This window comes from Lepisosteus oculatus, chromosome 8, assembly GCF_040954835.1.
Source record: "Lepisosteus oculatus isolate fLepOcu1 chromosome 8, fLepOcu1.hap2, whole genome shotgun sequence".
NCBI classification, from domain to species: Eukaryota; Metazoa; Chordata; class Actinopteri; order Semionotiformes; family Lepisosteidae; genus Lepisosteus; species Lepisosteus oculatus.
Window position 1 is genome coordinate 582,916 of NC_090703.1, and position 23,572 is coordinate 606,487.

Sequence of the window (23,572 nt, forward strand, 5' to 3'; positions counted from 1 at the left end):
AGCCTGTGCCCAATAGGCATGCTGATCCAGAAATATGCTTATCGTAACTGGATGATCCAGTTTACCCAATTCTTTGTTGTCTTATTAGGTTCTTCGGAAATTTCGCGCTCATGAGACCAACTTGCTTATTGCAACCAGTATTGTGGAGGAGGGTGTTGATATTCCGAAGTGCAATTTGGTGGTTCGCTTTGACTTACCAACAGAGTACCGCTCCTATGTGCAGTCTAAAGGCAGAGCGAGGGCTCCTGTCTCCAACTACATAATGTTGGCAGACACCGAGAAAACAGAAACATTTGAAGAGGATCTCAAAACCTACAAAGCTATAGAAAAGGTAAAAAGTGCCCGAGATTACTGTTGTTCTTAAGGAGGTTAATTTGACTTGCAGGGGAGAGTGAATTCTGGTTTGCACATAGAACGTGAGTGTGAAATGCCTGTTTCCAATTCTCAGATTCTGAGGAATAAGTGCTCAAAGTCAGCAGATTGCAGTGAGTTTGAAATGGAACCTGTCCTGGATGATGATAACATTTTACCCCCTTATGTGCTGAGATCTGAAGATGGAGGCCCAAGAGTTACTATTAACACAGCCATTGGTCACATCAACAGGTAATATTCAAATTATTCCTTCTAACATCATTCAGAAACCAAACAGAAATATTTGTAACCATAGATGTGTATCTACAAATTGAAAGCCGAAAATGATTAAACGTTGTTTTTAATTTTTTAAATGATCACATTGACAATTATATGCTAAAAATATTATACAGTGTTGGCACTGTGGTAAACAATAAAATGAATTCATCGTAGTAAATATTCAGCTATTCACCTTAGTTACACGTTATACTATAATGTCAGATTTGTTTAAATTGTTCTCATCTATACCATGAACAAAGACTAAATTTGATGTTTAAGGATATAAGCAAACTTGAAGATGGGAAAACAACTGATCTGAGGATCTCATTTAGCAGTTTCTTGAAATTTTTGGCTTCCAGACACCTCTTTACCTCCCCTTAGCTTTCACTTTTGACCTCCACTCCTTTTGTCTTCCACTGTTCCTAATGAAGACCACAGGATTGACTTTCAGTGCCATTGAGGATGCTGAATAATTGAATTGGGTATCCTGATAGTCTTCTCAGTTCAAAGACTGCTATGCTGTTGTTGCTGTACTTCTCTTTTCATGGATTCTAGTGCAGCATTTTTTATTAACATGGTGACCAGCGTTGAGTACTATAAGTAAATCTTAATATTGCATTCACCAGTTTAAGTTTTTTGCTTTTAACTGTATAACATACTCTTCCATTTACCGTGTTGTATAGTTTTTAAAGATGTTTAAAGATGTAGATGTCAAGATAAACACCTAAGAATGTTGGAGATTTGGTTATCTGAGGTGTTTCTATTCTGTGTAACACTTCTGCCTCTTCAATGCTAATATCATTTAACATTGACCTTTGTCTTTGCTCAAGAAAACATTTTGGCTGTAAAGCCTCTTCAGGTGCAAAGAAGCTTCCAGCCAAACATTGTTTTTGTCTTTCCTTTTACTAAGCCTCTGTTCCACACTTATTCATGGTCTGCATTCCTGAAATTGTAAACTTTTCTTTTGACTCTACCTGTAAAATTTCGTCCGTACTTTCCTCACTCTGTTAGTTGTTTGAAACTGCAAAATCAATGCTTTGTGCCCTTGTGTGTTCTTTAGTGTATTTGTCATGTGCAGTGAAATGCTTATTTGCATGTATGCTCCGAAACAGACATTAAGGAAACCCCAAAACAATATAGAACTTAAAAAATACAAATCAGACAAGCAGTGCGAGAAGAAAAAAAATTGTATTCGATATCCTTTCTCTCTTTTTGTCAGGTTTTTATGTTTCCAATTACATTGTAATCTTCTGTTAAAGTAGTAGCTTTTAATTGCTTGATTAGCTTGATTGTTTCCTAAATACTTATTGGTTTTAGATATAAGCACTTAATATCAGGTTCTTTGATACTTTGTTTTCCCTGGGGTTCTCTTTTTGACTCTACTCCTGATGTATCTCTCTTGCGCATTTACTCAAGTTTCTACCCTCTGCCCATCTATTTTAAATGGCTTTAGAATTTCTCTGTAAATATGTTATAAGCGGACCTTCAGTCTTGATCTTTTTCAGTCTTTCAGTCTTTTTCACATTTGTTTTCCTCAATCTAAACAGTTCACTACTTAAAATAATTAATGTGGACATGTGTTTTAAAAGCTGTGATTAAAGTGTATGTAACTGCCAGACAACTCTGGGGGCAGCTCTGCCTTGCTCAAACAAGCAAACATTTTGCTCAAACTCACATACTGAGTAGTTCCATCATATTGAAATAGACTGTGTAGTGATTCTGCTGTTTGCCCTTTACAGTTAAATTGTGTAAGGAGTTTGTGCATGTGATTATCAACAGTAACTGAACTGATGTGCTTCTGTTCTTTTCTTTAATAGGTACTGTGCCAGGTTACCTAGTGATCCATTCACTCACCTGGCACCAAAGTGTAAAACAGTGGAGCTACAGGATGGGATTTATCAGTCTACTCTTTACCTTCCCATCAACTCTCCTCTCAGAGTTCCAGTTGCTGTGAGTGCCAAACTTCACAAATTACTGTATGCAACCTGTCCCTGCCTTAACAGTTTTTAGAAGTGGAATACAATACTTTAGTAGGATTTGTTTTAAATCTATTTCCATAGCCTTTAAACTATCAGGTATGAAATTAACAATGACTATTGCCCGATGCCCGGTGAGGGAAATGAACTGCAGGCTGCCTTTCACTGATGCATTAACTGAGGTTGTGCAAATTCTTTTAAAAAATCTCAGTAGCTTTCTAGTTCATTACTTAAACATTATACTTTTACCTTTTTAAAAGGTTTTCCAAGTGTTTGAACTTCCCACTTAATATCTAAGTCTGACTCTTGAAACTTAAACTGTCAGTATCTTTGTTGATTTATATAAACTTATATCTTTAAATATCTTTTCATTGGTGTAATTCTGTATGCAGTAGAGGAATACCTGTGTTTCAACTGCTGATATTTTCTAATGTTCTTCCTAGGGGCCCAAAATGAATTGTGCAAGACTAGCTGAGAAAGCAGTTGCCCTTGTCTGCTGTGAAAAATTACACAAAATAGGTAAACAGACATCTGGGAGTATTAATTGTTGGTAATGATGATTCATATATTTTTAACTTGTATAAATGATTATGCAAAAATGTCAATTATATGAATCTGCGAAAGACCAGATTTGATTAAAAGTAAATGAGTGATGTTCCTTAGTATTGTCCAGATACAGACTTATATACACTAAAATCTTTATTACCTTTTTAAGAAATGTGCAGTGCCTATTTAGCAAAGTAGCGAATGGTGCCTATTTTGATGTTACATTTCCATCAACATATACTGAAATAAACAGTAGCTTTATATCTGTTGTGAATGAAGACAGTACAAGCATAAAAAGGCTTTTAGAGTTCCTCTCCTAATTTCGCTTTGCTAATATCCCTAACAGAAGAGTAATGTATTGCAGTTGTCTTCTGAGATGACCAGGAACAGTTTGTGACCCTTCAGACCTGTTTAGCACGGTTAATCCTGGGCTATGTGCTTTTATCAGGTAGCAAGAAAGAACTTTTCAATAGCTGTTTTAGAAATGTATAGTATTCCATTGTTCAAACAGTAGCATTGGGTTTGAGTCTTGCACTGTGTGATCTCCGCTTTAAAAGTGCAAAACACCATCGCACTCCTTTGGGGTAATGCAAGAAACCATTCCCTGTGACTGCACTGCCATGAGTAACTCTTGTTTGGCGGAGTCACTGAGTATATCCATGTGCCTCTCTTTTGCACAAGGTGAGCTGGATGACCATCTGATGCCGGTGGGGAAGGAGACTGTGAAGTACGAGGAAGAGCTGGATTTACACGATGAGGAGGAGACAAGTGTTCCAGGGAGGCCAGGATCCACCAAGAGGAGGCAGTGTTATCCGAAAGCTGTTAGTATAGTTAGCTGTATTTCTGCACATTTTCAAGCTTCTCATGATTACTTCATACTACCCGGGGCTTCAAGCTTTGGCAGGAATTTGTTGTTGTTAAAACTTTAAATGAACGAAATGGCTAGAAACTGATTGGCTTGTTTGTGTATCCAATTTATTTTTCAGCGTCTTGAAAAAAATTGCTTGTAACCTTTTCTCCCCTACCGTCCAAACAGATTCCAGAGTGTCTGAGAGCCAGTTACCCAGTTCCTGAGCAGCCCTGCTACCTGTATGTGATAGGGATGGTTCTCACCACTCCTCTTCCTGATGAGCTCAACTTCCGTAGGAGGAAGCTCTATCCTCCAGAAGACACCACCAGGTGTTTCGGAATATTAACAGCCAAACCAATACCTCGGGTAACTATTACATTTCATTTTATTATTACTATTACATTATACCTTGTAGCTTAAATCACAGAATTCAGTTATACATTTAAATGTTAGTCAAAGACAGTCCAAGTCTGGTGCAAAGGAGACATATATTTGTTTCTGGTTTTCAGTAGACACCTTATATGTTAATAACTTAATTGAACTACTAAAGTGAATATGAAGTGAGCACCAGTGTTCTGTGTTAGTCAGCTGACACTGACTAACACTGGCACGAACCTGCCACTCCAGGACTCGTAGTACTCCAGTGGAGTAGTTTAACAAGCACTGATTAGGTGGTTCAGTATTCAGCATTTTTAGCTTCTGTTTAAGTACTAAAAAACTTTAAGGCTCATTAGTGTTTTGTGTGTGTAGTGATTTAAATAGGTTAGCAGTTGCTATTGAATGAAATGTTTTTCTTCTTCTGGAGCTGACGTTGGATTAGTTTAGCACATTTTAAATCCTTCACGCACCACTTCTGAAAACCTATTTTCCAGGGACAGGCTTGCCTGGTTTAGCTGCAGTTCTACAGTCAGCATCTGTCAGTACCTTCTAATGTTTCTGCATAACATTCCTACTCAGCTGATGTGGGCCTTCACAAGTTCTGATTTTTATTCCTTCCAAAAAGGAAACTTCTCCCTTCCATGTATCGGAAATTGAATTTTCCAAGAAGTGTAATGTGTATCTAAATGTCGCATTTCTGCCGTACTTTAATCTGTTGTCAATGACCAAGAATACAGCAGAGTGGAACAATGCACAAAATTAAACATAAATGACAGGCTGCATAACTGTCTAAATACAATATTGTGTAACATGACCCAAAGAAACAGATAAACATATGAAGGGTCGTATCATTATAGGAAACATAGCAGCTTTTCAGTCCATTCTAACTTTAGATTTCTGAATGTGAGAAATCTTTCAAAGTTGCAGAGTTTACTTAAACAATATAGACAACAGTTTTTAAAGTTATAGGATGATGAATACCTTCTATGTTTTCTCCACTTGATTCACAGATGGCTTCTAATTACCCTTGTATTGTTTTTTTTAAGTGGAGACATTACTGTGGTAAAAGGATCACTTAAGCCTACGTCTTTACTTGAGATTGTTGTTCGTAGGAGAATCCTCAAAGTGTGTTGTTGTCCTGTTCAGATCCCTCACTTCCCAGTCTACACTCGTTCAGGAGAAGTCACCATATCCATTGAGCTGCAGAAGTCTGGCTTCACCCTCAGTGCCCAGCAGCTGCAGCTCATTACCAGGCTCCACCAGTACATTTTCTCCCACATTCTTCGTCTTGAGAAACCTGCACTAGAGTTTAAACCTACAGAAGCTGATTCAGCCTATTGTGTTCTACCTCTTAATGTTGGTAAGTGCTTGGAATAAAATAAAGTGGAGCCTAACCTCTTCCTTGGAGATAACGGGTCTGTTTCCCAATGTCCCTGTGAGTGTCTGAATAAGCTCCGAGGTTCAGTCAGATATCCGTCTTGCATTTTGACATTATAGAACAGTTTACCTGCTTTTTAGGAGACGGAGAATAATGTTCAAGCATAACAGATACTTGTGAAACAGCTTTTTCTTTTTTTTTCTAGATCTGAATAACAGACTGTTGAGAGAATGGTATATATTAGCTGGTTACCTGATGCACATTTTAGTAAGTTTTGAATTTTGTGTTTTTTCCATCAGTTGATGACTCTAACACTTTGGACTTGGACTTCAAGTTCATGGAAGATATTGAGAACTCTGAAGCACGTATTGGCATTCCTAGCACACAGTACACAAAGCAGAACCCTTTCACTTTCAGACTGGAGGACTACCAAGACGCAGTTATCATTCCAAGGTAGGCTGAATGTATAGAAAATCTGTTTTTTCCAGTTTGGCTTATTCAGTCCATGAAAATGACGTTTAGTGTTGCAATTGCCCAGGAACCCCGATGGCCTTGATTTCTCTGGCTTTTAGGTATAGCGAAGTTCTCCTCTGTTTGAGAAGGCAAACTGCCTATGCCCTGCTGGGATCAGGCTGGCACTTTCCAGCTGAGCCATACAGAGCTTCCTCAGACAGCTGCGAGTTGCTCTACATCAAAAGCTAACCTCCCCTCACGGGAGAATACAAGGCCCCTGAGGTCAGTGGGAGTGGCTCAGCTGGTAAATTTGCTTTGCCAACTGGAGGCTGAGCTCTGTGATCCAGGCTTCGAGGGTTGCCTTGCTTGCAGCCTGGGACCAGGATTCCCAGCGGGGCAGCGTGGGATTAGGGTGGTGAGGGATGCACCTGAGCTGAATTTACTGCATGGGGCTGTGTTTCCTCTTACGTGTCAGAAGACAAGTGGCTTGAAGGTGGGCTAGTCTATGGAAGTGAAGGCAGACTCATCCTTGTTCCCCATGCATGGTTGTGGTGTTCGTAGCCATTCAACCTAGACACATTTGGTGACTCAAAATAAATACCATCATTGTGGGGAATTACTTCCCATGTCAAAGGGCCTGTTTGAACCTTCTTTCTCTGTATTGTATTTAACTTAAACAAATAATAATAATTGCTTTCACTTACAGTATATAGTGCTTTTCTGGACACTCCACTCAAAGCGCTTTACAGGTAATGGGGACTCCCCTCCACCACCACCAATGTGCAGCATCCACCTGGATGATACGACAGCAGCCATAGTGCACCATAACACTCACCACATATCAGCATATCGTGTGGGTTCTTTACATTTATAAGCAGCAGGAGAGTAGAGTAATGAAGCAAATTGATCTTGTTTTAAAACCAAGTGCCATTGGGTGTCAATGCCACTGGTGAAATTTTTAGTAAAGCAGGGAGGAGAGTAGAGTAATGAAGCAAATTGGTCTTGTTTTAAAACCAAGTGCCATTGGGTGTCTAAATTTAATAAAAGAATCATATGCATGTTTTCTCTCTTTTCCTGCTATCAGGTATCGCAATTTTGACCAGCCTCATCGTTTCTATGTAGCAGATGTCTACACTGATCTTACACCCTTGAGTAAATTTCCATCTCCGGAGTATGAAACTTTTGCCGAGTACTACAAAACCAAGTACAACCTTGATCTGTCCAACTTAAACCAGCCTCTTCTGGATGTAGATCATACATCCTCAAGGTATGCAGTTAAAGAAAAGGAAAACTTTGATGTAGAAATGGTTGCATGAAGGCTTTTGGATTTTCTTGTTTATTTAAATAGAACAGAAATTTAAATGCACGATATCTTTTGCTATCCTTTCTCTTTAGATTGAACCTTTTAACCCCACGACACCTTAATCAAAAAGGTAAAGCCCTTCCTTTGAGCAGTGCTGAGAAGAGAAAAGCAAAATGGGAAAGCCTGCAAAATAAACAGGTGGGTAGTCTGCCATTGGGACGTTTCATTCAACTGATCATCACAGTTATTAAATTTGCTGCAGAGAATTGCATGTAGATCCTTATATGTATGTTTTTTAACTTCAGATAAAACGTGAAATGGACATATTCTTTTGCACATTTTTCAGATTTTAGTTCCTGAGCTTTGCGCCATTCACCCCATTCCAGCTTCCTTGTGGAGAAAAGCAGTCTGTCTGCCCAGCATCCTCTATCGTCTACACTGCCTTCTAACTGCAGAGGAGCTCCGAGCCCAGACAGCCAGTGATGCAGGTGTTGGGGTCAAAGCTCTGCCTCCAGAGTTTAGGTCTGCAGCTTCCTTTGGTTTTCCAGCCATGCTGTGTTATCTAAACTGCTAAAGCAAAATCAGCTTGTCCTTAACTTCAGTCTCTGAATAGCTGTAACGTGTTTGTTTAATTTGTCTCAGGTACCCTAACTTGGATTTTGGATGGAAGAAATCTATAGACAGCAAGGCTTTCATCTCAAGTCCCAGCTCTTGCATAGAAGAAAGTGAAAATTACTGTAAGCACAGCAGAACTGTAGCCCCTGAAAATGCTGCACATCAAGGTGCTAAACTAGAAGACTCCTCACCACCGAGGGGGACTCAGCCATCTGTGAACTGCACCACACCTGTTGAGAAGTCACCTGATAAGCTACATGCACCCAACCCCTCACAAAGGAGCAGAGCTAGCAGGAACTGTCTTTGTGCTGAGAACCTCATGAATGGCACTGCTAATGACCTTAGTGGAGGCAGCAATTGCCAATGTCATCCACTGAACTCCTGCAAGAGTGACATACCTTTGCAATCAACTACCTCAGTTCCCATGCCGAACTCACAGAGCATTGAGAACCAGCCCATGCCCAGCGTTGAATGTACTCCAGGGAGTAATAAATTTGATGGACATGCTATAAAATCTACCTCAGACGGTTGCCTGGCAGTGGCAGTGACTGCAACAGCCAGTTCCTCAGCAGCACCTTTATCAGATGCTTCACACGTTTCAAAACTTGCTACCAGCCCTGTCTGCAGCGACTCCCCCAAAACCCTTGGCCCAAACCCTGGTCTCATTTTACAGGCCTTGACCCTTTCGAACGCCAGCGATGGGTTCAATCTGGAGCGGCTGGAGATGCTAGGAGACTCCTTCCTTAAGCATGCAATTACCACCTACTTGTTTTGTACCTATCCTGACGCTCATGAAGGCCGTCTTTCCTACATGAGAAGCAAAAAGGTGAGGTACAGTGCTGAACCTCTCTGCCTTAGAAACAAAAGCGGAACAGTATCTCTCAAAAGACAGGCAGCAGGTTTCACTGGTAATTAAATACTTATTAAACATGTTAGCATATAAATTATGTGCAACAGTATTGTGTCATGACAGGGAAATTTGAGACTGTTGTCTTCTTCCTTGACAGGAAGACTTAACTGTTTTGTAGTGCTGTGGCAGATATTCAGGTTGTCATTTTAAAAAAGTCAAGTTGTGGCTGAGCTTAACTGAAACAGAATTAAGAGCCAAATTCAACAACTTCTCATTCTGAACTTGTCAAGGTTTTGCAGGATAAGGTCTGCCGGTCAAATCTAAATAAATGTACCGCTTTTGATTTAATTGTGCTGAAAATCAATTTGGATATTGGATTTCCAGATCAATAGTAGTTGTCCCTTGTGTACTCTTATCTGTATTAAACTCCTTTACTGATGGTAGAGTGGTGATTCAGCTTCTGTCTGCAAGCTTACTTCCAGGGTTGGTGACTGCCATTAAGAGCAGTCCTTCTCCTGAGGCACCTCATATATATCATATCTTATAAACCAGGGGTTTAAATAGATTTGGGAATGCTGGATATCTTTGGCCAAGTGCTTTAAGTAAATGTTCCAGGTTAATGCTGTTCAGGAAAACCACTGAAAAATACATTGCTGTCTATCTGTTAAAGAACCTGATGTTGTTTCTGGGTCACTCAAGTTTTTTGCACTGAAAGAGAAGTACAGTTCAGTTAAGAAGTAAAGTGCTGTAATTCGATCGTATGGGTTCTTTACATTTATAAGCAGCAGAGGTGCGTTGCCAACAACTGGTGAAATTTTTAGTATCTCACACTTGTTTGTTGGCTTTGATTCCTCTTTTGATGTGGAATAAGCTAGAATAGGTGTTGGAAAGATGAGCATAGTTGTTTAAAATACCTGTGAGTGTAAATTACAACTTATATACTCAACTTTTTTTTGTGTTTTTTCAGGTTAGTAATTGCAATCTGTACCGCCTTGGGAAGAAGAAGGGCCTCCCTAGTCGAATGGTGGTTTCAATTTTTGATCCACCTGTGAACTGGCTTCCTCCTGGATATGTGGTGAATCAAGACAAAAGCAGTACAGACAAGTGGGATTCAGAAGAGGTAGGCAGAGCTAAAGCTCACAATAAAGCTAAACACTAAGTCTGTTATGTTACAGTTAGACTAGAGTGTTTCCATTAATTTATATCTGTTAGTGTCTGTGATGAAGAATGAATCTACACGCATAACACAGCAGATGTATTGCTTGTCTATATTAGAGGAAAGCACTTACAGTATGTAACTGTATAGAAGTACAAACTTGTGTTAAACCACACTGAATTTTACAACTGTGACATTACAAAATTAAGAGCCTTTTTTAGTAGTATTTTATACCATGACCGATTATTTCCAGACTTCAGTCTTGTATTGCAGTTTCTAGATTTTGTTTTCATCGTAAGTGTTTTATAAAAGTTAATACTGCCTTATTTTGCATTTTCAAACCTTTACCACAAGAGGGCATTGCTTTATTCCTTTGGAATAAATTCCTTTGAAAGGGCTTTGTATTCCCATTTAAGTGGTAGTAATTTATGCAGTTTTATGAACAGCTGTTATGTAGCTTTCCTATTTATTGTGTTAGAAAGCTAAACCAAATCATTGCAGCAAGGACATGTCCAGTTCACGCTCTTCTTTATAATTAATCTAGTTTAATCTCTTCTGTTTATGTGCGTTAAATATTTTTACAGATTTAACTTGCGAAAATTATTTTGTAGAACAAAGAGAATCCATTAGCCAATGGAAGATCTGAGGAAGACTATGATGATGATGAGGAGGGTGTTGACGATGTTGATGAAGATGATGATGACCTGATGTGGAAGGAGCCAAAAGATGAGGTCAATGTTGAGGATGATCTGGAATATTACCAGGAGCACATAAAATTCATTGATAACATGCTGATTGGTTCCGGAGCCTTTGGAAAGAAGATATCTCTTGCATCTTTTCCACCTGCAGAGCCCAACTATGAATGGAAAGCACCCAAAAAGACTTCTCTGGCAAACGTGCAGTTCTCTTCCGATATAGATGAGTTTGATTACAGCTCATGGGATGCCATGTGCTACCTCGACCCCAGCAAGGCCGGAGATGAGGATGACTTTGTGGTGGGATTTTGGAATCCATCTGAAGAGAACTGTGGGGTGGACACCGGCAAGCAATCCATCTCCTACGACCTGCACACTGAGCAGTGCATCGCGGACAAGAGCATCGCTGACTGTGTGGAGGCCCTGCTGGGCTGCTATCTCACCAGCTGTGGTGAGAGAGCTGCCCAGCTGTTCCTGTGCTCCCTAGGTTTAAAAGTACTGCCTGTGGAGAAGAAGGCTTGCAGAGACATCAGCAACACCAGCCTTCAGGCTGAGCTTGGCAAGGATCACACTAAAGACGTGGAGTATGGTTGGCTGAAAATCCCACCCAGATGCATGTTTGACCATCCAGATGCTGAACGAACCCTCAACCACCTGATTTCAGGTTTTGAAAACTTTGAAGAGAAGATCAACTACACCTTTCACAACAAGGCCTACCTTCTACAAGCCTTCACTCATGCTTCTTACCACTACAACACCATCACAGGTAAACACGGCTGCTGCTTCTGTTCTACTCCGTTGGCATCATCCACTTCATTGTAGGTTGTGCTGTGTAAGCCGTATTTCTTTAAAATGGGCATCACCTTTAATTAGTTCAATTAGTTAGCTGCCTCAGCATGGTTAGGCTGCAAAGGAACAAGTAAAGGTTTATTCCATGCTGAAAAGAGAAGAAAAGAAACACAACGTTGTGTTTCTTCTCTTTTCAGCATGGAATAAACCTTTACTTGTTCCTTATTACCTTCAATTGTTAGGATTTACTATTTGCAACTGGTGTCTTTGTTTTGGACTGTGCTGACATCTAGTGGTAGAAAAGTATTAAATATTGGGGGGGAAAGCTTAAGATGGAATTTAACTCTTGCTCTTATAGAAGGACTGCAATGTCCTATGTAGAAACCCAGTACATTTCTTTGTGACTGCTACTGTTCTCAGGCCATTGAATGATAGTTACCATTTTGTCCTTGGTCTGAAAGATTGTTACCAGCGGCTGGAGTTCCTTGGGGATGCAATTTTGGACTACCTCATTACAAAGCACCTTTATGAAGATCCGCGGCAGCACTCTCCTGGAGTGCTGACTGACCTGCGATCCGCCCTTGTCAACAACACCATCTTCGCTTCCCTGGCGGTCAAGTACGACTACCATAAGTACTTCAAAGCCGTCTCACCAGAGCTGTTCCACGTGATTGATGACTTTGTGCAGTTTCAACTTGAAAAAAATGAAATGCAAGGGATGGATTCTGAGGTTAGTGGTTTGTCCTGCATAGGCAGCTTCGTAAAACATGTGACTGTAGTTTAGAACTTAAAAACAAGATGTTTGCATTTTAATATCTTGGGCTTGTCTTTTAGTGGCTTCCAGGTATAGGTAATTCAGTTGTGTGTGTGTGTGTGTATCTCATTAAACAGTGTGTTCATGGATTTTTCTTCTTATTAACATACAGCTGTGTCTTCAATGCAGGATATTCAGTTATTATAAAATCTGTTTTGTATTTTTGTGATTTCAAGTGTTGTAAAATACAGTTGGATTTAATTTGTTTGAAATTGCTATCTTGGCAACGAACCTTCTTTTTTTTTACTAGCAAATTTTTGTTATGCCTAAGGGACACCATTTGAGACTACTAAAAATAAATGGCAAAAATCTGTAAATAGTGTTTTTTCTTGATGTCCCTGTAGACGTGTTGGAGGCAGTTTTTCAAAATGTGATGTTTACATTTTGCATTTTCCAAACTTTAGCTCAGACGATCTGAAGAAGATGAGGAAAAAGAAGAGGACATTGAAGTTCCAAAAGCAATGGGTGATATCTTTGAGTCACTTGCTGGTGCCATTTACATGGATAGTGGGATGTCTTTGGAGACAGTTTGGCAAGTGTACTATCCAATGATGAGGCCCCTGATAGGTAAGAAATTAAACCCAATTAAACTTGATGATGTTAAGAACAAAATTGCACTGTTCATTAGACAAGCAGTCTTCAGAAAGCTACAATTCACCATTAATAGAAAATGTCATATTGAGTAACTGTGTACCTGTAATAAAACATCAAACATCATATTCTGAATATTGTGTTTTTGTACCTCAGTAACCCATTTTTTTAAAAGTGAAATGTTTTTGTCTTTAGAAAAATTCTCAGCAAATGTTCCTCGTTCTCCTGTGCGTGAGTTGTTAGAAATGGAGCCGGAGACTGCCAAATTCAGGTGGGTGCTCTAGGTCAAATAAGAGTGCACTTTATGGCCCTTGATGTAAACAGAATGTGCTTATAATTTGAACATTTGATTATTTCATAAATAGGATTATCTCATATAACTTTAAGGGCAAATAAATGTGTGGTTTATCTTAAGTTCTCATGCCACGGTCATTCATTTATGTGGATATTCTGATACAAAAGGCACAAGTTTAAAACATAGTTAAATCAGGCCATCTGGAAGAATGATGCAGTAAAGATGTAGGAAATATTCGGAGATATTCACAGGTGTTTCTGAAATTGTACTTCTCGTTAGTGCTAATGATCCTGTATGGTAGGTTTTCTGTTGGGTTTAAGTAATCAGCAAAATTTTGGCACTCAATAGCTGCAGTGTTTTATAAACAAAAGCAAACAGAGTAATAAATCAGAATATAAATAAATCTAAAATGTGTGATCCATAGATCCATAAAATTGTGATCCATAGATTTTAATCAGTACTTATTCCATCTCTGCAAACAGAAAAGGCACTTTTTAACTTACAACCACCTTGAGTTAGCAATCACAATTGGCTTATAATCAGCCAAGTAGGGCCTCAAGATCTTTGGTTATGTGTTCCCAAGAGATCATATTGATCTATTTTTTTTAAGCATAACGTAAAATTATTTTAACATTTTACATATTTTCTGTTCTGTCTGATAATGCTTTCTTCTTCAAAACAACAGAAGGTAGATAGATATAGTTGCTGTGATCTGTCAAGAAGAGCTTTATTTTCTTACCAGTAAATATCCTGATGCATAGGGGGAGTGTGTAACAAGCTGCCCCGCCATGTGGTTGAAGTGTACACATAGAGCTTGGCTTCCTTCAGGAAATGGCTGGATGAGATACAGGGTTCAATAAGCTAATTGTTATCTGGTGGGCAGGTTGGGCCGTGTGGCCTCCTCTCTTTTGCAACCTTGATGTTCTTAAATGTGTTTCTGCCACTTGAAAGGACATTTTCTTTCCGAGGTATAATGCAAGTGTACCACTCTCAATCCTGTGCTGTCCATTTAAATACTTTCATACTGTGGGGCGTGTATACATCTCAGTCTTAGTATATTCAAGCTCTAGGCTCCAGTTCAAAAATGTGTTTCCAAAAAAATCATTTAAATCTCTTCTGCAGATGTCGGTGTTCTTCAGGAAACTCTTACAATACTTGTCCTTTTTAAAAAAAAAAAGTTTAGGATAGTTTGTGATATTGTTCATATTAACAATTTTACTGGATAACGAATTGTGTTGTTTGGCTTGAGTGTGTTATTCCTGACGTGAATCAATGCAAGCGAACCTGCCAGATCCTCTATTCCCCATCCCCAGTTTAATTTGATAAGGATTTCTTTCTGCTTCACAAATCTTGAAATGTGTTCCATTTGCTTTGCTGTTGCTTCCTCTGTAGCCCTGCTGAGAGGACATATGATGGGAAAGTCCGGGTCACTGTGGAAGTGGTTGGAAAGGGAAAATTTAAAGGAGTTGGCCGAAGCTACAGGATCGCCAAATCAGCAGCTGCCAGGAGAGCCCTGCGGAGTCTCAAGGCAAATCAACCTCAGGTTCAGACCAGCTGAGCAGGAACGTTCCCCACTTCCTGAAACAACAAAATAGAAGCGAGCAAAAGGCGATGGGTTTTATTGAGAGGTAGAAATATAACTTAGTCGAGTAAGTAAAAAAAAAAAGCTGTAAGCATTTGTAAAGAAAAAAAGGAACTATTATGGTTTTTTTGCGCAAACACAATCTTTTCTTTTTTTCTGCTATGTTTAATCACAAGAGTGCTTTATAATGTTAGCAAGTGTTAAGAAAAAGAAAAAAGGTCAGGTCTGTCTTGTTCTGTTTTACTTTCTTTTAAAAAAAAGCTCTGCTTCGTGTAAGTGGGTTAGGAAGCTTGTGCTTAACATTTAATTATTAGTCTGTATATAGTTTAAAACAATATACAAGAAAGGAAAGAAACTCTGAATTCCTCAGTCTGTGCACTAGTGCCAGTTCTAAAGCGGTTAAAGTTATAGTGGTGGACAAGCTGGTGGGGAGAAGCTTGAGCGGGTGCCAGTATAGTCCTTCATTCCCTGTTATCTCAGTCTTGAGATGGCTTTCTTAATCAAGATTGCACTTACTGCTAGAGTCCACTTCATTGAGGTTCAGCTGGACAATTGAAGTGCATATGGAGTAGACACACACCCAAGCCTGATTGGAACCTTTTTGTCTTCTCCAGCCTGAAAATGATTCACCTTTGTGTGTTTCTCTGCTATAAAAAAAATAGGATTTTTACATTCCCGTTCACAGAAATATAAATTGTTTTTATCACACTCCAGAATGCCTGTTTTTGTAGCCATTTATTATAAGACTACCTGCAGGATTCTATTTGCATATACAGCTACCAGTATATACATAGAAAAAATATATCAACGTGATGAATTAAATGTATGCTTAGGTTTCATTTAATGTTTTTTATACCAAGAACAATAACATTCTAAATGAATGGTCCTGAAAGAGAGCATCAGATGTCTCCATTGACTGATGTTTAGTTTTGATAACTTTAACAATAATAGAAAAGACATATCACCTGGGAAATATGCTGCAGATTTTATAAGAAATTGGTCACTTCTGTAAGAAATGGAGCACCTTTACATTCTTTGCATACACAAGATTCTTACTGTAGTTCTCCTAGATTGCATTTGTACTTCACTTACCAAAGTTACCACTGTCACAATGCCACAGAATTGCATTTGTGAGGTATACTTTCATAACTCTGTGATCAAGGGGATGAAAACCAGTCTTTGCTTAGTTTAAGCTCATTTGTGATTATGATTCTTGGCTTACAGCCCAAATGTTTGTTTTAGTTATCTAGCATTAGGCACTCTTCACTTGAATACCTCAGTTATTTGCATGCATTGTTTTCTGTTTTTTTTTGGTGCTATGTTTTATGTATTAAGCTTGAATTATTTTCTTTTTTTTTGCACTGTAACTATAATACCTCTTTAATTGACCTTTAAATCTGTTGGATTGGTTATCCTTACTGCCAGCAGTAAATCAGTAGAGGTTAGCTGCATTTTGTTTAATATTTCCCTTTTGATTTATGCTTGAAGTTTTGAGGGGAGGCTGAGAGAGAGTATATTCTCTGCACATAAACCTGAGGTAGATGCTCGTTTGTATTGCTTTGTTTTCTCTTGCGATAAAATTTGAAAATGATCTTTGTAACTAATTTAAAAGGGTCACTTAATGTTTTGTCAAAGTAAACAGATTGCATTCCGTATCTGCAATATTGCTTTTTGAATTTTATGTTAAGCAAATTTAAATTTCAATATGAGAACTGTTTTTTTTGGTTTTCAGCATTATTTCAGCTTGTTTGCTTCCAGAAAACTGGCCACGTAGTATTTTGCAAGTGTGAAGTCATTGTGATTTTCACTTTTCTTTTTTTCCTTCTTAGAGGATGTTAATATGGGGGTTAATCTCAGCTGTGTTTTAAGAATGTCTTCATGTTTTTTTCATTCAGAGCTAGATAATTAAATTTGCATGTGAGTAATATTGCAATGAACAAGAAGGGTAAGATCAAAACTTAACAAGGAATATTTTTGTACTTGTCAGTATATCATCTTAAATATCTGCTATGTAAAAACTGAGCTACCAGTACATTCTTTGCAGATACATCAGTAGTTCAAGTTAGCGTGCTGCTACCTCAAAAGCGTCTTTGCGCTGTTTTTTTCAATGACAGTAACTGTCTTATTCAAATATATCTTTTAAAATGTGCATACTTAATTCCTCAGTAAGACTTTAACCTGAAAAATATTAATGGTTATAATGCAATACAGTGTTTACTGTGATAATCTGCAACTTGTCATATTTATACTTTGCACTAGATGAACATTCCCATGAACTGCACCAATTTGATATATTTTTAAACTAGAAGATATGAAAACAGTGCCTTTTTTGTCTTACGTATAAAGCTCCCGGTTACACATCTTGCAATTCTAATTTCCTAATGTGTTGCAAGAGCTTGATAGATCTTAAATAAAAAAAGTTGCAATATCCATGTGCCATGTGGGTTTATAGTTTTTATTGGGTTAACTGGCTTAACAAAAATTGCTACACAATACTGTAAGTTCGCAATCTTGTATTGTCGTTTGGAAATCCAGCTGTGTGCACACGTGAAAGATCTTACACTTTTTCTCCTTCCATTCCCTGATGTACTGGTGAGAGTATAGTCTGTTTCTTCATACAAACCTTAGTAAACTGTGCTATTAACCTCAGGTTGTCAAATCGTAAGGCCAATGATACCAAAACATTGGTTTTATTATTTCTTTTAGCCATTATCAATGTTTAATTTTGTTTTTATCCTGTATGTGGTGCAATCTGGTTATCTTATGCAGATGAATTAAGTGACCCTATACATTGTTACATGAAACCTGGTGTATTTAAAATGAGTATCTGTTATTGTGTACGTTTAATTTCACTATCGCCGCTTGTAACGGCTGTGTAATGTTCTCTAACGTGACCTCATTGCAGTGTGCATCACAACACCAAGGGTTCATTAAGATCCTAGACTTCACACTGTATGCATTTTTTCACTTTAACCCTTCCCCCCCCAAACTTAGAAAGCTGGGCATAAACATTAATTTAAAAATATTTTGGAGGATTACTTTGAAGAATGTGAAATCACTTTTTGGTGCCACACTTAGTGAATTCTTTTCATTGAATAAAAGGACTGTATTTAAGTGAATTAACACGATTAACCAGGCTGAAGTTTGTTGGCATGAACCTCTTACGCTTTTAAAAAAGTCTATTTACCTTTTTAAATGTTTGATGTAAGGTAGTCCTCCTTTATATGCTGCAGACTTCTTTTGAAATCTTTTTCTTACAGGCAGATAATTGTTTTGTTTTTGTACATGTAGCACAAATAAGCATTGCACTTGGGCACCACGCTTTACCTCATTTCAAGAAAAAGAAAAATCTGCCGATATATTTAGAGGACGAACATGTGGTTTTGGCCTTGCTGCTGTTTAAATTGCTGATTTTATTTTGTTTTTTTTTAAGGGTAATCTTTAAGACATAATGTGCCTGCAGGATAGTATCTGTTAAATACACTGTAGAACAGACCTAGGGGATCTGTACAATCTGGGGTGAAACATTTGTATTGTATATCAAGTAATGTCCTGCCTTAATACAGTATTTCACTTTTCAAACTGTAACATTCCCCTACAACTCAAGTTGGCAACATGCATGGCTTGAAACCTTTCCTGCACCTTTCTCTTCAAGAAATTTACATTTGCAAATAACCTGCACATGCATGTTGATGGTGCAGGACTTTTTTGCCCAGTAGTGTTCAGTTATATTGTTTTGATGGTCAGACTATTACTGGTGTAACTTACATCATGCTTCGTAAGGCAGTTTCTTTCCAGATCGCCCACTAAATTAAAAACAATCCAGTTTAACTTCTTCCACTTAAATAAAAAAGATGCACAGAAGTGATTCATGAGCTACCAGAAGTTTCAGTTATGTAACAGAAATCCTGTTGGTTTTTTAAAAAAACAAACCCTCACAAATTTAAGAGATCAAACCCATATATCAGATGTTACCTGAAAACAAATGCACTCATATCAGCAGCAAGCTGTTTTGTCACAAACTAAATAGTAATATGAGATTTACACATGTGAGTCTGTGAGTACTACAGGAGTACTGTACTGTAAATCAGTTGATTTCAGAGGCGAGCTGAAGAATGCAATGCATTGTACAGTGAATTAAATGGGGAATAATGGGCCATCACATTCTGCAGCAGTCTGTAAGGGACATTAAATATTTCATTCATACTGTAATCATGCTGCAGAGGTTTGCGGTCTGCACCTTATGGATCACAAATACTTTTATTATTTTTTGTAATTGTAGCTGAGTATATCTACAATAAAGTAATGGTCTGGTTGTTCATTGGTGTTTTTGTATTTTCATTTTTAACTGGAGTTTTTGAATGCGTTTTAAAAACCTTAACAGCACTTTAAGTCTTGTTTTAATGGTTTGGAAACATGTATGCCATGAAATATAAGATTAGGATCAAATTACAGTTAAGCAGGAATGAAATTATTTTTGTCCTGCTGTATCAAAGATCAAGCTGTTGTTTATGATGTCAGTACTAACTTAATATCTTGAGCTGCTGTCCAGGGAGTGAACATGCCCAGTGTTTTACCTACATTACACTTACACATGACTAATAGCTTTCTTATTTTCCATGTTAAAAGTCTAAAACTAATCAATGTTTTGTGCGTAAGCATAAAGGTAAACTGCAGATTAGAATTCTTAGGAAACGAGTTCCTTTGCGATGGTAGTGAAATGTTTTTTTCTTAGACATTGTTACTAAATATGTAGCTTTGTAACAATATAATAAGAAAAAAAAATCACTTTTCAGACTGGAGCATTTACTGAAACCTGTTGCCTTCAGTACAACACTTCCATGATTGAGTTAGTGAAGCCAAACCTTTTCAGGTCTCGTTACAAGAAATGTAAAAATGTTACTTTTCTTAAGTCTAAAAGTTTTTGTTAAGCTTTCAAATTTAGCACAGATTTGTCAGTTCTCAAAGCTGAAGACCTCTGGAAATTGTTCAAGTGATAATCAAGCTAATAAGGACACCAGATGACTGCAGGTCTGACAGTAGTATTGCAGTCTACTGTTCTAGAACTTTGATTCCCTTTTTTGCCCTTTTTCTTATTTAATAAATTATGCTTATACAATATTTTATGTCAAATTAAATGGGAATTTACCTTTAGGAACAGTGCATCTCTTTTTATTCTTTTTTAAATGATTTAGATATGTTCCTAATTTCATTAACTGAATTCATTGTCAGCATGTTTCTAGTATAAAGAAGCAAACAGATCTATTTTATGCTAGTAGACTTGGTGAACATTTGGAGCAAATGATTAAAGTTTTGAAATGTCACTCCTCAAGATTTAAAAGTTTCTCCTCATGTACTGCAACCAATAGGTCACTATTTACAGGCAACCTTTGGTTTCTGACAGTGTTTAATAGAATGATGTTTATTCATAAAGTAAAAGGGAGTAATTTACATATTCTGGAGCTTATCAGTGGCACCACACATATTGCTGGGACAAGAGCCCTGGGTATGGAGAGGAGAGCGTGTTCCAATATGTATGGCAGTCGCAGGAAACTCACACTAAAACAATGTGATGTATTTACTGGGTGGCATCAGCAGGGAGGGGGAAAGCTTAAAGTTAAACAGTGAGAGCTGAAGACTAATCTTATTTAAAAGTAATATTCCTCCCTGATTAAGTGCCCAGGGAGAATCACCTGGGACATTTTAGTGGAATTGGTTTCTAGCAGCTCCATTGCACTTAACAGTGCCAGTGGAGAACCTGCAATAAAATACCTTTGCGACTAAACTTAATAAAAGAGAAGGAAAGTCATAGGAAAGGGGATATGATTTCTTTTGACAAGAGGAATGCAAATAACTTCTAGTCTCCTTGCCTAGACCAGGTTAGTCTGATTTGTTGGGGGCTGGGGGAGGGGTTTAATAATGACTTATAACCTGTGTTGACAATGTGCAGGCTCGCCCCAACATCATTTAAGTCATTTATTCTCCTTGCTGTAAAAACAAAGAGATGACGAATAAATATGCAGAAGGTTCATTGTTTCTCAGTCGGTCTTTGCCAAAACTTTTCACTGACCTTTCAAGCCTGGGTCCCTTGCTAGTACTAAAATGTCTGTCACTCAGCACTTGCGCTTACACAACTTGCCCTCCTGACCTGTGCATCTTGTTTTTCTCTCTTTCAACTAGTTGTAAGAATTTTAAATCGGCTGGAGCTATTTTTCAGTTCTTATTTTTTTTTTCATTCAAGGATTACAGTAAATTGCAGCCTGACAATTACAATGTACAGCACACAGACAGGTTATTAATGGTTCAGCTTACTGATGGCCTTTCAACACAGGGTAAGGCCTGCTGTTTCTCACTTGTAATTAGATCCAGTTCTCTTGGCCTATTTAGATAACTTACGGAGCAGAATATGGAAATTCACTCTATCAAAAGGGAAGATTTTAATTGATCATATCATCTATCAGATACCTTAGTTTAAAGCAATAATGCCCTTTTTACTTAATGACTTGTATTGGCTTAAGATACCCATGTCGATTGACATCAAATAATTCAGCCAACAGGAGAGTACAGGTGGTTTTAATACTGGCTGCTGGTCTAGGCAGGAGAAGTATTTTTTTTTCCTCAATAGATGGAAAACAGAGATTAAAAAATTACTGATAGTACAATATTTGTACTCTGTTGTGACAACATACTGCCTTGTCAGTGCTATTGCACCACACTGTACTTGTGTAGTTAAGTAAATACTTATCCATACTTTAGCAGATATCATCATTAATTCAGTGTATTTATCAAGGAGTGTGAAAAGTTTAACTGTCTCAGCACATAAAAGATTTACACTGAATACTTAGCGTTGATGTTGCATTAAATTATATAGCTATATGTTATCCTGCGAAGTGTGAACTTATGGGAAGTAACTCTTAACTGGGTAGTGCTCTTCTTGCTGTTCTCACTATTAACAAATGGCATAAAGTAATTTGGTATCTCTGTGTATAAACTGTGTCCTGTGATGGTGTGTCAATTATCTGTACATACTGTATATTAACATATATTTGTACATCTATTAACAAGAAAATAATCACACTAAGAAGTAAAAAGAAGAAAAACGTTTCAGCTGTGGAGCCTTCTTCAGGTGAGTGTGGGAAGAGGGCTCTTCTTTATTAAACTCTACTTGTTGCTTGTTTGGGAACTGATGCAGCTCAAGGAATACAAGAGCGCCATTCGTTTTCCTTCCATTCTTTCGTTACCTTTTTCACGCAAACCTGAAAGCATTAAAGTCATTCTGTTCTGAAAACTTCTTGAGGCTGTGCAGACCTGGAAACACTACTTCGTGATTGTTTTTACTTTATAACATGTTCCATTTAGTGGGCAGGATTCTGCCCTAGTGAAAAATTATTTATTGATGTGGTTATGTACACAGTCCACTGTTATTTGGTACAAATCATTCATGCCAGATTTGGTTTGGACTTCACTGGACAATCCTAGAATTTGTGGCTGGAGAGGAAGTTGAGAATATTCGTTTTATACAAATGTTTTTGTATTTTTTATATTTTTGTTTCAGGAGTAACGTTTTTAAGCCAGCAGAATGTCTCATTACAGAACGTGGTGAGGCACAACTTGACACATTGTGCAGTTAGGCATGTTGCCCAGATTGTGTGTTGACTACTTTTTTCCAAGTGAAGAAGTTGATTAAATGAGACCCCTAAGCCAAGAAATACTGTAAATCAGTAGCATAATATTCTTAATCATGTGCTGTGCATTAAATGGCTGAAATATGATAGCAGGCAATGAAACAATGCAGGTTTTTCCTGGCGCAATCTAACTGAGGGCATTGCTGTTCCAGAGTAGTGCAAATTCACACGTACTTTATTTCTAGTAGTAGTGGGAGCAAACAAAATGTTGTAAAAACAAGAAATTAAACAAATCTCTTTTCCTGCTCATCTCACTATTTTGATTTTAAAAAGTCAATGAAAAAAGCATGATAAGGACTTCTTCTAAGCCAGGGAAAACTTTTTCACCATAAAACATGTTAAACTGTTGCAGCAACAGTACAGGAATGAATGTTCATCTCTGTGGTTTTCAGTAGCTTTGGACTAACCCTGGAAATAAGCATTTTAGTAAGTGAGCAACTTGAGACACAGATAAGACATGAACTCACTTGGCTGAGAACAACAGCTTGGCCACAGGGAGGGAACTAGGAGCCCCCCCACCAGGTGGAACGCTGCAAGGCCATTCTGGCCCTTCTCTGCTCTTCTGATAGAAACAGACGGTTCTGGTGTATCACAAACAGTTTAAAACCACATGGTTCGACTTCAGCCTTCATTAGGATTCATGCAGTGTCAAATCTCTCTACCACAGCATCTCTGAGATTGATTCTGGGGAATTTGGTTTCAAGCCTAGCGCAGCACAAACCTTTTCATCACAGTAGTTCTAACATCTGCATGATTAGTTGTTTTGTCAGCATATTCTTTGCTTTCATATATGTTTGTTCAAATATATACACAAACACAGCAGTTAGGTAAACAGGAAGGCATGGTAAATTGTACCTATTTTCAGAAAAGAACAGCTTTTCTATTAGTGAACTGTGTGGAACTTCAGATTTTGTAATGTTTATAAGAGCATCTGCTGTAAAAAGAAATAATTAGGATCAAGACGTCCTGGACATCCAGACTTTGCC

The 23,572-nt window shown here is 37.9% G+C and overlaps 1 protein-coding gene across 8 annotated transcripts in view; it reads left to right on the forward strand.

Moving 5' to 3' along the window:
- dicer1 (dicer 1, ribonuclease type III) overlaps positions 1–23,572 on the forward strand; it is an 87,428-nt gene that overhangs the window by 21,754 nt on the left and 42,102 nt on the right. For 6 of the 8 annotated variants that reach the window (XM_015350198.2, XM_015350201.2, XM_015350199.2 and 3 more), the window contains 18 exons: positions 89–331; positions 449–603; positions 2,448–2,580; positions 3,050–3,125; positions 3,834–3,973; positions 4,189–4,368; positions 5,527–5,740; positions 6,058–6,211; positions 7,296–7,478; positions 7,607–7,712; positions 7,861–8,036; positions 8,157–8,955; positions 9,947–10,099; positions 10,747–11,596; positions 12,081–12,349; positions 12,838–13,000; positions 13,220–13,295; positions 14,712–19,220. In XM_015350198.2, coding sequence (XP_015205684.1) covers positions 89–331; positions 449–603; positions 2,448–2,580; positions 3,050–3,125; positions 3,834–3,973; positions 4,189–4,368; positions 5,527–5,740; positions 6,058–6,211; positions 7,296–7,478; positions 7,607–7,712; positions 7,861–8,036; positions 8,157–8,955; positions 9,947–10,099; positions 10,747–11,596; positions 12,081–12,349; positions 12,838–13,000; positions 13,220–13,295; positions 14,712–14,877 — 4,236 coding nt within the window. In that variant the 3' untranslated portion in view covers positions 14,878–19,220. Of the gene's footprint in view, positions 1–88; positions 332–448; positions 604–2,447; positions 2,581–3,049; positions 3,126–3,833; positions 3,974–4,188; positions 4,369–5,526; positions 5,741–6,057; positions 6,212–7,295; positions 7,479–7,606; positions 7,713–7,860; positions 8,037–8,156; positions 8,956–9,946; positions 10,100–10,746; positions 11,597–12,080; positions 12,350–12,837; positions 13,001–13,219; positions 13,296–14,711; positions 19,221–23,572 lie in introns of those variants that run through there. The other 2 variants (XR_011190177.1, XR_001478751.2) reach the window with 2 other exon arrangements.